The following is a 19,070-nucleotide window of genomic DNA, read 5'->3' on the forward strand; positions in this document are numbered from 1 at the left end:
TTAAAGTTTTATTTTTTAATCAAGTAATCACGGAAAAATACTTTCATTCATTGCATTTTATGACTTAAATCTTTTACACGCCTATTTAAAATATCCAATCAGTAATTCTGGCATTTATTTTATTTTTTTAAATAGCACGTTATCCCTTACGCTACCCGATGTCACAATTGTGACTTCCCTATTTACTAGTGTTATAAGGATTAAAAAATGTTTAATCTGGGTAGAGAACCGTGCGACATAATTACATGATTGTGAATAGTGCATTTTATAGGTGTGCACGCGCAAATCGTTTATTTTGCTGGGAGTGCATTTTTGTCATAACCAGAAAAGTTTCAGATTATTTTCAACAATGGCTCGTGCAGGTAAGTTATTATTTATTTATAGAATTTAGGGGAAAAAAGAAGTGCTTAATATTAAATAGGTATAATTAACTTCAATTAAGTGTATTGTTTTTAGAGATTCAAAATATAGGTTTTGTTATGTATATCAGAATTGTGAGCCACGGGAGTTAACGTGGTTTGGTTTTAATTAAGTTGGATACAGTTAATTCTTTGTTACAGGAAGTAAGGAAATTATTGATTTGGACCATCTAAGGGATGACGAGGAGGCATTGTTCCAACTTCTAGACGAAGTTGGGTCGGATTTAGAGTCCGAGGATGAAGAAGATGAGTTTGAAATTCACGAAAAGATCCCAATTGTAGCACCAAATGAATAGATAGAGCTGATAGCTCTTCAGATTCAGAAGATGATTCTCAGACATTTCCAGACTCTCCAGTGGAACCATGGAAACTTTAGAAACAAGGATTTTCCTGTAAAAGAGGACTATACTCCATCCATCGTAAAAACTCCAAACGAATATTTTGCTAAATATTTGGATGACGATTTTTTTGAGTCAGCCGCAAATTTTACTTCACAGTATTTCTTGCAACAAAATGCAAAAGAAAACAACTTTACCTCTCAAGAAATAAAGAAATTTTTCGGAATGAATGCTTTGATGGGATGTATTCATCTTTCAAGGATACATATGTATTGGAATGGAAAATATAAATTCCCATTAATTGATGGGGTCATGACCCGACAAAGGTTTTACATGATACGTGTAAATTTACATGGCGTTGACAATCTTAGCGTATCAGAAGAGGAACAAAAAAATAATCGATTGTGGAGAATACAGCCGGTAATTGATTTGGTTTGCAATAAATGTAAAGCCATTGAAAGAAAAGAAAAGACAGCTTTTTCTATTGACGAACATTGAATGATTCCTTTTTTGGGAAGATGTCCAGTTCGACAATTTGTTAAAAATAAACCAAGACCAGTGGGACTGAAGAATTTCGTTCTTACGACATCCTACCCCACTAAAAGATAGGAATTTAGGCTTGGGACCCTCAATAATATTGCGTCTATCAGAAACATTACCTCAAAATAGTTACCTGTATTTTGACAGATACTTTTCAAATATTGCTATGATGAACAAATTGACGAGTTTGAATATAGATGCAACTGCTACAATTTTGTCTAACAGAGTGAAAGGGTTTGATTTTTAAAAAGACAGTTTAATAAATAGAGGAGAATCAGAAGTTGTTAGAACCGATAATAAACTTTGCATTACAAAGTGGAAAGATAATAAATCTGTTTTAATGATATCCACAGCTTTTGGAAGACAGCCGGAAACTGAGGTGCAAAGATGGAATAAAACAGAAAAAAAACATACAACGAAAACATGGGTGGTGTAGATGTTTGCGACCAAATGATGGAATACTGTCGATCTTTCTTTCGAACCCGGAAATGGACTCTTAAAGCCATTCTACATTTGTTCGACTTACCAATAGTAAACAGCTGGATGGAGTATCGAAGGGATTGTTATAGTCAAAACCTTCAAAGCCAAGATATTATGGATCTTTTGGAATTTAGACTTAATCTTGGGAAATATCTATTGCCGGTACTAAGAAGCGTGTATTGGAGGAAAGAAAAAAAAAGAGAAGAATGCCTTCCAGTTTGCCCTGTGCAAACAAACGCTTTGATGGTTTTGGCACAACACTGGCCAAGGAATGAAGAACCCAGTTAAATGCAGGTTAGAAGGGTGCAAAAGTCGGTCCAGAATGCGTTGCCTAAAATGTAATGTTTTTCTTTGTTTAACCAAAGATAAAAACTGTTTTATTGCATTCCATACAAAGTAATAAATTTTGTTTCACAATTGTGCTTTTCTAATGTTGGCTCCCTAGACACACAATTGTGTACTCCCTAAATCCCTCCCTTAACCCTTTCGAATATTTTTTAAAATAATTTTCCGTACCTTTTGACCCAACTTTATCGGCGCAAAATAAATATAAACCCCAAACTCAATTTTTTTTATCTCGGTACTGTAAGGGTTATTGGGAACAACTACTTTTGAAATAAGATTGAATATATTTTTTTCCCAATAATTAGATATGATTATTTTTTAAATCGGTTGATAAATAAGCCTATAAGAAGAAAAAAATTAAGTTATATAAACAAACGCATTTAATTACTAGAAATTGCATAGAAGGCTTGTTTTGACGCGTTCTTGAACTATTTTTCAATTGACATAATACATGACATCTTGTCAAGAGCAATTATTATATGTCATTCAAATAAATTTTCCGCAGTTTTTTGAAAGAATTTTAGTGTTTACTAATATTTAAAATGTTTACTGACTGTATTTCTGAAAAACTGCATTTCAAAAGTGGCTGCTCATAGTAATGTGCTATTTGAAAAAATAAAGTAAATGCCAAAAATATTAGTTTGCAAATTTTAAATAGGCGTGATTACTTGATTAAAAGGTTCAACCCTATTTCAAAATTTAAAAAAATATTTTTTTTATGAGTATAAAACAAAGTGGCAAATGTAGTATCATTGTTCTCAGAATATTATTTTCTATCAAAAAACGTAATAATATACCAAACGTCCCATTTAAAATAAAAACTTCCTGGTAAACCGGAAGTGACCAAAAATAACAGAATATGTCAAAAGATAGAAACGTATCATCCATTTTTCTCTAAGAGACCAAACGAAAACAAAAACAAAGGTAAGGACACCCAGTCACGGTCTCATCAAATCCATATAATATGTCAAATTTATATGTCAAAAGATGCTCTTATAACTATTCTATCGATATACCAATTTTCATTTGTTTATCTTAAAAAGTAAAAGAGTTATTAAGTGTTCCCTTTTCCCGTGTCACCCGGTATATGTACTATGCCAAAATCTAATACTTAAGAAGATATTTATAATTTTATTGTAGTGATATCATTTTAACTCTCTACAATAATAACGCTCTTTGAACAAATTTTGCTACTTTAGTATTTCACCGTAGTAGGCTGTGAAATAACAATAGTTAATATCCGCGCTTGTCCATAGCTACAGAATAATATTTAAACCACTTCTGTGACTAAATTTATTATAATTGTAAAAAATTTTAGCCTTAAAAAACAGCAACATAACGCTAACTAAATTCTTAAGTAAGTTTCCAATATGCTCTCCATTTTAAATAATGCATGTAGTATAAACAACTTCTAAATGTTCTATAGCATTGGATACAAAATATGTTTAATTTAATAAGTAGTTTACAGCCTCTCTAATACTTCTTTGCACTTCATTTATAGTCTAGTCAAAAAAATTAAAAAAGGCCCCTGTTAAAGTTTTAGAAGCATTTCGTATTACTTTTTGGCAAAGAGTGTTTTTTTACTAATTTGACCCCGCTGAATCCGAAAATGCCGGTTGCCAAAACGAAATCGTAACCGGAAGTGAGATATTCAAGATTGCGTCCGAAATGACCTTAAAACCGAATTTTTCAGCTAAATCTCCTTTGTTCCAGGTAGAAACGCTACCAAAGGGTCTTTTTATGTTTTCAGACACAACATGAGTAATTTAAAAATACAGAATAAACTTAGTTCACATAAAAACATATTTTTAATAAAAAAAACGACAAAAAAGTTTTTTCCTCTTATTTTTTCTCTTCTTTTTGGTATTTATTTTTTGTGTGTGTTGTCTATCGTACATTTATTTATTGTGAACCAAGGTATCTCCAGAACGTTTCTACATGTATTTATAAACCTTATTAGTTTTCACCATCGCAGGTTGGTAGCACTGCAACGTGTGAAATTACTGCGCGCTCGTCGAGCTGCGGTCTTTCTGTCTGTTCGCATACCTTTAGTGTGCATTAAACCGTCTGGATGTGTTGTGACTGTTGTGCTGTGTTATCGAAATTAAAATGAAACTATTGTGAATCCGCTTAGGTGTAGTGTTTTTTTGTGAATACCAGGGAATTGTGCTTTTAAAGGGTAAGTTCAATATCACCTAATGCCCTTTTGACTTCAAAGCAACGAGGCATAGAATTAGTTCGAGAGTTCGTTCGTCAAAGGCTTGGTCAAGTCCGTCCAAGTCAAGTTGAAACCGTTGGTGAATATGCTGCCTACTTCATCAAAAGAATATTATATTATGGATACAAATATAAAGAAGTTCACATAGTCTTTGATAGATACCGTGCACAATCAGTTAAAGGTGGAACCAGACAAAAAAGATCAAAAGGTTGTGCTCCTGTGCGCAGAAATATTACAGACTGTAACGTACCGTTGCCAAAGGACTGGAACTACTTCTTTTTTTAATCCGAAAACAAGGCTGACTTATGCAGATTTTTGTCCGAGAGAATTCTGAAGCATAACTTTAACGATCTTGAAGTAGTTACCTCCGGGGGCTTTACTGAGAAAGAACATGTCCAATCTACAAATGCGAGTCGAAATGTTGACTACCTGAAATCATCACACGAAGAAGCTGACACGCGCATGGTTCTTCATGCCGTTTACAGCACTACTGATGAAATTGTTGTGATGACGAAAGATACAGACGTTGTGCTTCTTCCTATCTACCACTTTGCTAAAATGAAGTTGGCGTCTATTACAAAAGTTGGAGCATGGAAGGCTTTTTGTGGGACAAATTGCGAGCTTCTGGGACGCCTTGGACAGTGGCCACTGGAGGAGGACGTCCTTAAAAACATCAACAAGAAATTTGTCGTCAAACTGTATAAGGTAAAAGAATGCATATACAAGAATTCCTCCCTCCAACAACAGATGCACTTCGTCTGCATATCAAAAGATGCAACTATCAGGTAAGCGTACCAAAAACACAATTGACAAAAATAAAAATAAACTATATTTTTAAAAACAGGTGTGTGTTTGGGAAAACGCCCATATCCCCAAACCGTCACTCCCTAGGCTACAGGACTGTGGCTGGATTGTGCAAAGGGAACAAGTTGTCCCTCTTTTAATGACTCTGGATCCCATTCCAAAGAAGTGCGAGGAAATAATAGTTTGTCATTGTAAAGGACATTGCAATACAAAAAATTGCAGTTGCCGAAGGGCGAATGTGTCTTGCCTCAAACGTTGTGTGTAAACGTTCTTGCATAAACTCTGGAGACACACAATAAATATTTCTTAAGTCTTTATTTTTTAAACAAATAAAAACAGTTTTTTTTTACACAAATAATTATTTTTTTAAATGTTAACATTAGTCCTAGTATACTTGCACAGTTTGCTAAAAGCCAAAAAGTGCAATTTTAACCGCTTGTGATGTAGTTTTAAGAAAATATATTTGACCAACATGCCTAGTTTATGTGTTTTTGCATTCCTTATGTCTGAAAACATATTAAAAAAACACTTTGACACAAACAAGGGCGTTTTAGCGACAAAAAAAACGGTTTTAAGGCCATTTCGGAAGCCATGTTGCATATCTCACTTCCGGTTGCGATTTCGCTTTGGCAACCGGCATTTTTGGATTCAGCGGGGTCAAATTAGTAAAAAAACACTCTATTCTATTCTACATATTCCAGAAATTTGTCTAGACTATTACCGTAGTAAGCCTTTGTTTGTATACAGTGTCCTTTAATGTTCCCCACAGGAAGAAATATAACGAAGTAAGATCTGGCCAAAGGATTGTTCCATTTTGCCCAATCCTACGGTTGTACTGTTTGTTTAGGAAGTTATTTATATTATGGCTCCTGTGATATGGAGCACCATCTTGTTGCCATATTATTTCACCACGTTGGTAGGCCGGTATTTCATTTTCTATTAGCGGCGGTATTTCATTCCTTATCATATCTAAATATCTTCTTGAATTCAAATTTTCATTAAGAAAATTATTAAGAAAATTAACCAAATTTTCATCAAGAAAATGATCCTATAATTTTTGATCGATAAATTCCACCTTTACTTCTCCCTGTCCTTTCACTTCCAAAACCTTTTTCTTATTTTTAACACTTACTTTAGTAATGCGCATTTTTCCTATTGAAAATTAGTGTTGATCTGTAAAAAATTGACTTATCAGTCCAAATAATCTTATTAAAGACATTTTCATCGAAATTCAGGTTCATTAACCTATCACAAAAGTTTAATCTTCCATCATAGTCTCTTCCTTCTAAATGTTGAACAGGTAAAAATTTAAATGATTCACGGTTATTAATTTTTAAACAATCTTGAATCACTTTTATTGTGATATTTAACTCCGAAGCGGCTTGCCTGGTGGAGGTTTCGGGTATATCCTCGAAATGTAGAAGAATTTCTAACTGCTTCTCTTTTGTTAGTAGAACGTTCGGGGTCTGTTCTTAGGTCTTGAGAGTAAACTACAATTTTACTTGAATTTTGCATAGATTTTGCCAAATAACTTCTTTTCCGGAATTTGCCGTAACGGAAATTTTCTTCTATACTCTCTGAGCGCCAAAGCATATACATTTTTAAAAGAGATTTCAATTAATTTAAGAAGTATTGCAAATTAAAAATATATCTTATTACCTGAGACACCCTGTATAAATTTAAAGTACCCGGTCACCGTCGAATAGGAAGTAGTCTTCTTAAGTCGTGGTAAAGTCTTAAGAATTCTATTAAAAAGTCTTAATTATCAGCATTACCAAATACTGTATGCCGAGGACATAAATTTGCTAAAAAAAATACGAAACGTTATTTTCTATCTAAACTACACAACATTCGGATAGGTAGTTCTCATAAAAGCTACCTTTCTTTCTCCCAAGGAACCTAAAAATATAAAAATATACGAGCTGTCCCATAAAAAATGTTGATGTTAAAGTCGATGCAGCACTTTTTGAACAACCTGTATTGATAAAACTCAAATAATTTAAAAATTCGTTTAAAACGAAAACACTTCTGCAAGATTTTTTTTGCACACCCTGTAGATTCTGAGAAAATGTATAGGCCCTTAATAAAATGGCCACCCTGTACATGTTCCCGGAATACCGAACAATTACTGAATTTATGGAACATGGAAATGCATTCTTTTATTTAGCAATTTTCACCAGGGAAAAAATACAGTGTCCCGAAATTACATCGCAATATTTTACCAGCCGCATCTTTGTCTAAAAATAAGACAAAAAGTCCATATACAGTATGGTTCAAAAGTGCATCGTTTTTAAGTTACAGGGTGTTTTATGAATCATGTTAAAGATGGTTTTTTGTTAATATATCCGGAAAGCCTAGTTGTAATCTTCTGAAATTTTCAACATTTACTATTGGTACAACATTTACAATAAGTAATTTTTTTAATTGCTTACTATAGAGCGAGGGATATGTGTGGCTCTTGACACATTTCTTATACTTGCCCCCGGATTTTCTTCAAAAACATTTAAAACATTTTCTAAATTATAATCTTCTTGTGGTCTGCCTTGTCCACGAGCTCTTTGAAAACTTCCGTTATTGCATAAATTTCGGTGAGTGTTTATAAAAACTTGACGATCTGGAACATGTCTTAGGGGAAATCTTCGGCGATACTCACGGACAGCCGCTAAAGAACTGCCATTACACAAACCATAAACAAAATGCATGTCAACTAACTCTTGATTTGTAAATCTATCCATAATTTTTGAAAAATGAATCACAAAAAAGAACTAATTTACTTTGCCAAAGCAAATTTAAAAAATGTGAAATGTCAACAAAACGTTAAGCAAAATTTAACAAATTAACTGATTGTCAACAAACACAACCAACTATTATTTTACAAGATGTTATTTGTAGTTACTTTTTGAAATACCAATTCATGATTTATTAATAATTGATTTTTTCGAACGACCCTGTATACATTTTGGCAAAAATAGTTGCAATATCAGTTTTTAATAAAACCAATAGTAAATGTTGAAAATTTCAAAAGATTACAACTAGGCGCTCCGGATATATTAACAAAAAACCATCTTTAACATGATTCATAAAACACCCTGTAACTTAAAAACGATGCACTTTTGAACCATACTGTATATGGACTTTTTGTCTTATTTTTAGACAAAGATGCGTCTGGTAAAATATTGCGATGAAATTTCGGGACACCCTGTATATATGTATTTTGATCTTATTGAAAAAAAAACACATAACGACATATTAAGTGCTTCCTGCCGAAAATGTATCCTTGATGGTCATGGTCTGCTAGCACACAAAAACATTTTTTTAATAACCGAATATTTTTTTATACCTAACTCCCTATTGAAATGTGATCAATCTAGATTAATGATACGTTATTGGCCTCGTCACGACAAATAGTTTTCGAAAATTATACAATTTGCGAATATCCGGAATCCTAACTTTTTCAATGCACTGCAAAAAAAAAATACATGTTTTTACCGTTCGTTTATCTTTTTTCAGATAGTTTTATCAGTAACGCTAATGGCACTGACAGTGCTACTTAATAGCGGCATAATTAAACAAATATGAAATTGTTACAGATAATGGATCAAGCTACACAAGTAAATTTTACCACACCGAGCATCAAAAATCAACACAGGAAGATGAAGAGGCATAACACGTCTGGGGATTTGTTTTACACACAACAACCCGCTAGAACTAATTTAGTTACTTCATGGGTAAGTCTGATTGTTTTCCAAAGGTGCTGATTACTATATTATATATATTATTAGGGGCAATTGAGACCTTTAAACAACAGACCAAGGTCTCTAAATATAGTAGAAGCCTTTAACAAGCCAAGGCTTCTATCAGACGGCCCACTGTCCTTATTGAGTAACCCGAGCTTGGATTCGCCTCTAGGCTCAATATCCAGGGAAAGAACTCCACCATTTTCATGTGATTCTAGTACTATTTCTATGGGATACAGATCGTCCGTGCCCTATTACATTCCCCCTCCTCCACCCCCGCGGGTAAGTACCTTCACATGACAATTTGGAATAGTTTCACCACACTGGTTATATCCAGTTGCAGTCTCCCAACGAAGAAGACAGCTCCAGCAGCTCCAAGTGTTGCTGTAGATGTTACGACATTGACACCAATATTAAAACCGGCACTAAAACCTTATCCAATACCCCTGAAGGTTTATCATGGAGAAGGTTGCACAAGTCAAGAGCGAAACTGAAAGCTACTGCGACCACTTCAGAGTTACTTAGTGGGTTTGCCATGATTGCTATGGTAAGTCTGAATTCAATCTGAATGCAAATTATTAGAAAATGTCCTATTTACTATGCTCTACAAAATTAGGTTTATAATTATTACCTATACTGCACATAAAAATTCTTAAACATTCGGACTTAATCGCTGAGATCAAAGAAAATAGGTTATTGTTAATAGTAACCATACTAAACCTGTGGGTCTATGGTAATTTTTTTTCCTTTATTAGGTAGAACTGCAAATTAATACCCCAACAAACGTTCCTGAATGGTTATTTGTGATGTTCGCGGTATGTACGACTGTTCTGGTAGCCGTTCACATATTCGCTCTAATGATATCGACGTATATCTTGCCGAACATCGAATCTATAGCGAAATTGGAGATCTGTGAATTAATCACTGAGAGTCCCCACGAAAGGATGAGGGGATTTATCGAGCTTGCGTGGGCGTTTTCCACGATATTGGGTAAGAGTGGTTCATTGTTTGTAGATAACCTTTTTTTTTGGTCTACCAACGTGTATTAATATTTCAATCAGTTTTTTACCTGCGTGGATTTTAAATATGTAAAAACAGTCATCATCAATTAGATATTGATTGATGGTACTTCCCACTTGTCTTAGAAATGTTATGCACGAACGAGTTGGATGGCCTTTTGATAAAGAAGAAAGGCGTTAAGATTTTTTAAGGTCAGACAAAGGGCGTTTGACTGATTTTTTATTTTTTGGTTATGCACGATTCGATCTACAGAGAGTCTCTTAATTAAACACACGTTTTTTAGACAAAATGTTGCTTCTTGTCCTTGTTTGAACAAGAGGACAAAGGTTTGTCCTCTTGTTCAATAAAAGACCTCAATCCTGCTTACAAAATTCATAAAGGACGAATTCTTGCAAAAAATGCAATATAACGTGTTGAATCCATTCCAGTAGGAAACTACTGCAAATTTCAGTTTGTTACAAGTAGTACTATATGACTAGGGATAGTATGATTAGCTGTAGAGTAGAAAATAGATTAATCAAATATGCAAAGAAAAAATGCTGCCAATATCTAATCAATATGGTTAATTGATATATTATATAATAAACTATTATTCAGCAATTAACTCAATTCAACAATTGCTGGCGGTCACAAGACGCGGCAGCGATATCGATGGAGCGTTTCAGATTTAGGGTTGAGTAATTAGGTTAATTTTTTAAAATTGTCAGTTGATAGCCAATAGATTATGGAATGTCATTTGGGATGCGATGTTGTTTCTTTTGTAAGCCTGAGGAGGCTTTAGATTTACAAATATAAATCAATCCAATCTGCTAAACTTTATTCTATAATTATTCATTTAATCTAGGCATTTGAGCCATTTTGCCTGCAATATTGGAACACATTGGTGTCCTTTGGTAAATTTACAGTAATTGCTTATGTGATCCAAGAATTTGAAGTACATCATTTTTATATAAGGGAGCTTTTATTAAATTCTTGAATACTTCCTATAATTGTTAAAAAGACAATGAATAATGAAGTAAAACTATTTAGAATTAGGCATGAATTATAGGTGTAATTTTTTGTGAGGTTAATATAATAAAATTGTTTTTTAAGGATAAATCACTAAAGATTTCTGGGTATCCAAAGTGAAGTACTTGGAGCTGTGCCTCATATAGGTCCAAAATATGAGGTTGGTCCCTCTAAAATTACAAGTAAACTATTGCTAATAAAATGGTAGCATACTGATGTTTGTAAGTAACGTAAGAAAAAACTACTGTTCGATATTTCTGGCAAGTTTACTTGCTTACTTTAAATGGAACACTTCGATAAAAATATCATGTCTTTAAAAAAATTTATACCTGATTTTTAATCGCATTGGTTCAATGGATACCTTATTTAAATGTTTAAACGTTTTTATTTTATTATTATAAAAACCGAACCATCTTGGATGGCTCGGTGAAATTGCCCAAGCTTCTTACTGTACTGTCACGTGACCCTTTCTCTTTTTTTCTTTCTTACAGGCTCTGTTACCAGACAATTGGTTAAATCTCACTTCTTGATGTAGAAGTATCTGTCGAATTTGTATTCTGTACTCCCAAATCCTACTACTGTCTTTCTTAGTTACTTCCTGTCTTCTATTTCTCCTTCACTGCTGCATAGCAGGTTTTTCGTCTAATCTTAAGGCCTCTGCTTTCCAGATTCTTTAAATTTTTCAATATATTTCACTTTTCACTTATTTATTTTGTACTTTGTATAGTTTTAGCTCTATTGAACTTAATTTATTATAACTTTTTTAACAATTTCCATTGCTAGTTCATAGAAGTATGTCATTAATGCAATCAGTAAATGGACTACTTCGCGCAGTTTATTATATACATTGGAGAAACCTTTTTTGTATTCCAATATTATGTCTTAAATTACATCATCCCCACACGAGCAGTTTGGGTTTACATTAATAACGAGTCAGTAAATATTGAGGAGTTAAACATATCCAGTTCTAATGCGTATAAATGTTGCGATATGCCGATATGTCTACTCTACCAAGGGCTCTCCTGTGGAGAATCATGGTTTTTTATTGAGCTCCGTGGTAGCATTCATGTAATGCTTGCCTTTGTTGTCCAGAGCTGTCTTCCATGCCTCCTTCCACAGTGCCTCTCCCCTTTAAGTTAGGTTTTATTTCCTGTATGTCTAAACTTATTGGACATAGTATATTTAGTATTCTACCTAGTATATTTGCTAATTTGTCTGCTATTGTATTCCTTTCTATCTTCGAATGTCCCAGTAACCAAGCCAATATTATGTGAAATTCCCTCATATTTGCCTCAAATAGAATTTGTTTAGTTAGATATGTGATGTTACTTAATTTTGATCTTTGTGGATATTATTTGCTTAATTGCACTTATTGAATCCGTTAAAATTATGATCCGTTAAAAATCTGGATGAAAATATGTGGTCTTCTTGTGGACAAAATATGTGAAACCCTGCCTGTCTAAAGATCTATCTGTATAAATGTGGTGGTACTTGGGATATTTTTGATTTTTGAAATCTACAAATTTTTATTTTATGTTTTGTTCTTCTTTAATCTAATATTAGTGACAGGTACTTATCCCTTATTATTATATTTGAAGGTATATTCTGTTATATTTGAAGCATGGGGTTACTTCGTATTTCAGTACGCACTTCTCATATGGTCTAACTTTTTCATAGACCACTAGAAGATCCAGTATCCTTTCGTGTTAAAATATTCTGTACTTTTGGCCATCTGATTTTCGTTTTTAATGAGTTTCATTAATTGTTTTATATTTTTATAAGTTGTATTTTTATAAGCGACTAATTTCTTTAGTAACCACATAATCCAGTCTGGTTTCTCCACTTTGTGCTAGTAGTAAGTTAGTAATTGTGGATTTCACGCACCCTAATATAATTCTGAGTGCTTCATATTAAACTGTATTCATCCTGTTTCTATTTGCATTGGTTAATAGACTCTGTATTTGGCTGCCACAGTCCAGGTAGACCTTACTAAAACTTTGTATATTTGAAGCATGGTTTTGGAGTCCTCCCTCTCACCTAACATACTCTGGTTACCGCCTTTATAACATTAATAGGTTTTTGGGCTAAGTTTATTATTCTATACAGTATTTGTTCCAGTTTAGATGTAATATTAACTCCTAGATCTTTGTCCTCTCCAAGCCACTGTATTGCCTGTTCATGATCGTATCTATCAAGAATACCCTACTTGTTTTCTAGATGTAAAAAGAATAGCTGCTGATTTGCTTATTGATAGGGTAAAATTAAGTTCTTTAAAATAATTTGCCGATTTTGATATAGCAATGTTAATTCTGTTGGTAACTATTTATGTGTTGTTTCCTTCTGCCATTTAAATAAAATCATCAGTCTTTCTTTGTCAGCACATAATCTTCACTTGACAAGCATTTAAGTCTCAAAAGGCGTAGCATAGTTTTGATTGCTACAAGGTTACTTAAATCGTAATGGATATTTGGTATGTAAAACAATAAGAGAATGAGTTTTTCCAATGTGATATAACTTACAGGGTTAGACAAAAACACAAAATTTAACAATATTCAAATTTTTTTCATTTCCCAATACCAATTACAGGTAACGGCGATACTTTCCACAAAAACTGTTTCGATTTCATATGCATTTAAGCGGAATAACTCAAAAACAATTCAGAATTAACAGTGCATTTACAAAAAATTAAAGAATCTGCAGGTCTTTCTCTTTAAAATATACGCCCGAAGAAACAACTAGCATTAGTTTTGCCATAAAATTAATTATTGTAATCTACATAATAAATGCAGGGTGACTCTGTATATTTTTTTTTTTAAATGCACTCCCACTTCTTTGTCCAAAATGTCATACCTCGACTATTTTAACCGCAACTTTTTTGAATAAATTTAGAAACCGAGTAAACTAAGATAATGAAACACGTAAAACTTATTAGTCGGCTGTTATTATCAAGTATTTGTTAACGATCCACTCTACTGTCTACAATCCATCATTTTTAATCAAACAATTACTATATTTACTACTTTTAAATAGGAAAAAATATATTATGTATAGATAATAACGTTTTTGTACGCCAATACATAATATAAAACATATATGTTTTAATTAATAATGAATATAATTAAAATACGCGCCTAATGAATCTTCCTTAGCAGTCTTTCTTAACCCACTCTTTTTATTCCAGGTCTGTTCCTGTTTATGGTGGAGGTAGCCATCCTATGCTGGGTAAAATTCTGGGATTACAGCTTTACAGCAGCAGTGGCAGCCACCATTATAGTAATACCAGTACTTATTACATTCGTCCTATTCGCCGCTCATTTTTATCACAGTTTGGTGGTTGACAAGTGCAACTCTTCCATAAGCGACATGAAAAAATTAGAAGATATGAAGAAGAATCTGGACGAGATTAGCCAGTCTAACGTTTGACCCTTCTAGGGTATTGTGATATATGTAGATACAGTATTTTAAATATCGTTTTCTCTCTAATCGTTACGAGGAGTTATTGAATCTATGGTTTATTTTGTATGAATTTAGGTAGTTATTAGGTATGTTTTACTCTTTTGTGATAATAGATATCATAAGATTAAATTACAAATGAAGTGACATTTATTAGATTAATTTACAAATGACGTATTTTTTTCCTATATAAGTAAATAAATTAATTCTCCTTACTTTTGTCTCCTCTCCTCCCCTTTCTGCACTTGACAATTTTTTGCATAAACACTTTACTGGCTAAAACATTCTTTACTAAGAATGAAATCTATGACGTAACCAAGTGCGTGATATCATTCATTCTTTTAATTTTTAAGTGTAATCGGGCAAAAACAACTTATTTACATTGACAATAATAAGTATACAGATATAAGTATGATATTGTATATGGTGTATATCCTAAATATGCAGGTCATTGTTCAGTAATGCATGCCGTTCAATGATATCTAAAAAACAATAATTTGTTATAAATCGAGGTTATCGTGAAACGGTGTTTTTTGTGGTGGCAGAAATTATCCATCCAAGATATGGAAAATTGTGCTATAAATTTGGGGAAGAACAGAAGGAGCTTGGAAGGTAAATAAATAAATTAACTAGTTGTTAACGTTAGATGTATGATGTCATTGATGTTTAAATGTTCTTGGAATGTTTGATATTATAGGCACATATAAAATATTTACACAAAATTAAAGGGTTTTAGTCTAAGAATGGGCATTTCTTACCCCAATAGATCCATATCAGAACGTTTCTTGTCAAAAACTTTTTGTATTAAAAACAATTTTAACTGTAATCGTTCAATCTCAAACATGCCGAGCAATTATTATTTATTTATTAATGGGTCAAGCTCAATACAAAATTATGTTGCTAAATACAAGCTCAAGTAACAAAAATCAAAATTAAACAAAAAAAAAAGGATGCAAAGATTCATTGATAACCAATTTAGTTTATAAATGAAGGCTAGATACAGCTCTTAAAAAATGCTTCAAAGGTTGAATGAAATAAAGCCTATATAAGGCTCATTGCTAATAAAAATTCAGAGATTAGAGGGACACAAAGTCAATGGTCTCAAAAGATGTTTATTTTTAAAAAAATGATTACACGTGTTTCGCCCTAAGGCATCGTCAGATATAAAAGAAAACAGAAAGCAACCCTAGTATAAAAACAACAATGCATAGACACAAATTACAATATAGAGATTTGACTTACCGGTAAAGCTATTGGATTAACACCACAAACATTCAAGTTAAAACAAAAATAAATACATACAAAATAAAAATAATGCTGACGTTCACATTAATTCCGGTGTCAAAACTAAATAAAATAAAAGTAAACAAAACAAGCAGAGTGAGGTTAAGTTGAACGGGAGAACGGAAATAAAGCAAAAAATAAAATAAAAAATAAAAAGTGAAATATGACTTGCTCGAGAAATGAACCAGCGACCATCGGGTTCGTAGGCAAGCGCTTAACTTACGTGCTATCCAGGTCGTGATAAATATTGTTAAAAATTAAATGCGGTTCGAAGGTAAAAACATCATTCACACACGACAGTACAGGACTCCTTTTTGCCCTTGTGATCTCCATCTTCTCTAATAAGTCAAGCCTGTAATAAGCTTTAAGTCAAATCTCTATATTGTAATTTGTGTCTACGCATTGTTGTTTTTATACTAGGGTTGCTTTATGTTTTCTTTTAGATCTGACGATGCCTTAGGGCGAAACACGTGTAATCATTTTTTAAAAAATAAACATCTTTTGAGACCATTGACTTTGTATCCCTCTAATCTCTGATTTTTTATTATCAAGAGGTCTCTTTGAGAAAAATGGACTACTTTTTTGAAGCTCATTGCTAAGTTTTAATATTCAAGGAACGAATGAATTTTTGGGATGGTTTATCCTGTAAAAAGGAACATGGAAAGTTTTGAATTTGGAACGTGTATTGCAAGATGGTACATCTAAAGTGAATTGTGAAATGAGATATGAACAATCTATGGTTGAATAGACAAACCTATACGGAGAATTTTCTGTCCTTCTGCTTTCTTTTATATGATAAAGTTTCAAAATAAAGTATTGAGCAGATACTCTTAAAATGAAATTCTTGATGATTGTAAAACCTGTAGTGAATATACCTGCAAAATCTACAATAAACTCTTTGCAGTATATGAATATGAAATGTATAGTTTTGACACCAGACAAAGGAGACATAGTCCAAATAGGTTCTGACAATGGTAAAATACAGTGTTTTAATGGAGATACTATGGTTAATATTTCTTGTACTACGTTTAATGAATCCTAGTAACTTTAAAGATTTATTAATAATGCCATTCATCTGCAGTGATGTTTTGGGTGAAATAAAGTAGCAGTCCCAATTCTGAATTTGTAGGCCTTTTATTTGCGTAAATTTATTACCAGATTTTGTTAACTTGTATTTTTTTTCTTTCTACGCAAATAAAAAATATTTATTTTTATTATAAATCTCTTATCTGTTGCACACACAGACCTAGGAAACCTTTGTTGGATGTTGTCTTAATTATAAAATACTTAATTTCCATAAAAATCCTTTTTATTGTATAAGTACCTTTACTCTAATGAAGTACCGTAAAACGGGGTTACTTTGCACTGAGCAGGGAAACCTTGCACAGAACATGTAAAATTATATTTTCTGTAATCCTCCTCATAATTTTGTTCAGATATTTCTACTACCACATAGGCAACATCGCAATACGTCACCAACACGCGCGCGAATATCCTCCTGGTCGCCAGTTGTTTATCAGCAACCGTCCGAATATTAACCTAGAAATTCTATGATTTTCTGGCTTTGCAAAATCATACTGTGCAGAAAGTCCCAGAGTACAAAAATTGGTAAGTACACGTCTAAAGGCTTATACTATAACCGATTGCGATTTGTAGTTGTTAAACGTAAAAATAACGGGTTTAAACAAGGATAGCAATAAAAAAAACATTGTTTACATGTGCACTTATCACGTGGAATTGGGTATACTTTGCACCGCTCAAGTGGTGCAAAGTATCCCCTACTTGTCACGTCCAAACTATTTTCATTCGCAAGTGTAAAAGTTAAATAGGTAAATGGTTTTCAGAGAAAATGCCCAGACGTTATAAAAGGAAACTGGGATCTCGCAGATATGCAGACTACTCAGAAGAAGATTTGAACGCATGTTTATCAGCAATACAAGATGGCATGAGCACAAGAGTTGCCGCTGAATCCTTTAACATTCCAAGGAGAACTATTTTTTACAAATTAAAAGGAACACCCATCAATATTCTCTTATGAATAGGAAAGATGTTTCGTACAATGCATTCATAGCCTTAGTGATTCTGGTTTTCCTGTTACTGGAATGGAATTGCGACATAATCAAGAGCTATTTAAATCGCAAAGGAAAAAAATAACTCGTTTTAGGGATAATACTCCAGCTATCGATTGGGTCAAATCATTTTTAACTCGTCATAAGGTCCTTACTGCAAGGATAGCCTCGAACATAAAAAGAAGTAGAGCAGCACTCAATGCAAACCAAATGACTCAATACATAGAAAATCTAAAACAAACATTAACTGGTGTAGAGCCGCATGCTATTTTTAATTATGACGAGACAAACTTAACCGATGACCCCGGTCAAAAAAAGATAACTAAACGTGGTGTTAAGTATCCCGAACGAATTTGTAATTCCTCAAAGAGTAGCATTTCTCTTATGATTTGTGGAAATGCAGCTGGTGAGCTTCTACCTCCTTATGTGGTGTACAAATCCAAGCATTTGTGGGACACCTGGACTGAGAATGGTCCCCCTGGTACGCGTTATGCAAATACTGCATCTGGTTGGTTCGAATCACAGACATTTGCAAATTGGTTCAGCACTCTCCTATTGCCCAGGCTTAAAAAAATCAGGGAAAGAAGGTCGTTTTAGGAGACAATTTGTCTTCTCATATTAATGATGAAGTCCCCGATTTATGTCGAAGACATGACATTGATTTTGTATGTTTGCCTCCGAACAGCACCCACGTTACACAACCGCTAGATGTCGCAATATTTGCCCCCGTGAAAAGAGCCTGGTGAGACATTTTATCTCATTATAAGGAAACTCATGTAGGGAGTAGATCAAATGTACTTGAGAAACGGCATTTTCCAATGCTTTTATACGATCATTAATGGAAAAAATTCAAAAGAAAACCGCTGAGATATTAAAGTTGGGATTTAGGAAATGCGGCATCGTCCCTTGCGATGTAACACCCCTCTTGGAGCGGTTAACAACAACTAAGCAATCTAATATGACAACTGCTAGCGACACAAATAAATGAAGTTCGTCGGATATCGAAAACACTTTCATTAAGTATTTAGAAGATAAATAACAGGAAGCCACACAGTTTAAGCCACGTAGGAAGAAGAAAATAACGGTTTCAGCAGGATACAGTATTGCCCATTCTGAAATTAGTTTAACAGATCTAACTGGAGCATCTACATCCACACCTCTTCAAGCTGTTGAACCAGAAATCGTAGATGATTCAGAGGAGGACATTGTTTTGGACGACCACTTTCCACTAGGCAGGGATTCATCAGATAAGGAAATAAATGAGATGCAAGAGATGGAAGAAGAAAAAGAATTTAATAAAAAACTCGTCTCAGGTTCTCTTGGAACAAATATTGTCGAAAAAGTCAAAAACTCTG

At 33.3% G+C, this 19,070-nt stretch overlaps 3 protein-coding genes across 5 annotated transcripts in view; 2 read left to right on the forward strand and 1 right to left on the reverse strand.

The window, feature by feature from the left end:
• LOC126733627 (calcium release-activated calcium channel protein 1-like) overlaps window positions 1–14,577 on the forward strand; it is a 49,967-nt gene extending 35,390 nt beyond the window's left edge. Inside the window, exons 2-6 of the mRNA XM_050437016.1 lie at window positions 8,735–8,872; window positions 8,927–9,163; window positions 9,219–9,428; window positions 9,637–9,871; window positions 14,091–14,577. Of these exons, the coding sequence (XP_050292973.1) occupies window positions 8,738–8,872; window positions 8,927–9,163; window positions 9,219–9,428; window positions 9,637–9,871; window positions 14,091–14,332 (1,059 nt within the window). The 5' untranslated portion in view covers window positions 8,735–8,737 and the 3' untranslated portion in view covers window positions 14,333–14,577. The remainder of the gene's footprint in view (window positions 1–8,734; window positions 8,873–8,926; window positions 9,164–9,218; window positions 9,429–9,636; window positions 9,872–14,090) is intronic.
• LOC126733623 (uncharacterized) overlaps window positions 1–19,070 on the reverse strand; it is a 43,326-nt gene that overhangs the window by 5,115 nt on the left and 19,141 nt on the right. The window contains exon 1 of one of the 3 annotated variants that reach the window (XM_050437011.1): window positions 14,579–14,760. The exons of the other annotated variants lie outside the window; for them this stretch is intronic. Within the exon in view, the coding sequence (XP_050292968.1) occupies window positions 14,579–14,624 (46 nt within the window). The 5' untranslated portion in view covers window positions 14,625–14,760. Of the gene's footprint in view, window positions 1–14,578; window positions 14,761–19,070 lie in introns of those variants that run through there. 3 annotated transcript variants of the gene reach the window in all.
• LOC126733628 (peptidoglycan-recognition protein LB-like) overlaps window positions 14,805–19,070 on the forward strand; it is a 51,126-nt gene continuing 46,860 nt past the window's right edge. Inside the window, exon 1 of the mRNA XM_050437018.1 lies at window positions 14,805–14,974. Coding sequence (XP_050292975.1) covers window positions 14,926–14,974 — 49 coding nt within the window. The 5' untranslated portion in view covers window positions 14,805–14,925. The remainder of the gene's footprint in view (window positions 14,975–19,070) is intronic.

The sequence above is a fragment of the Anthonomus grandis genome, chromosome 2 (genome assembly GCF_022605725.1).
Source record: "Anthonomus grandis grandis chromosome 2, icAntGran1.3, whole genome shotgun sequence".
NCBI lineage: Eukaryota > Metazoa > Arthropoda > Insecta > Coleoptera > Curculionidae > Anthonomus > Anthonomus grandis.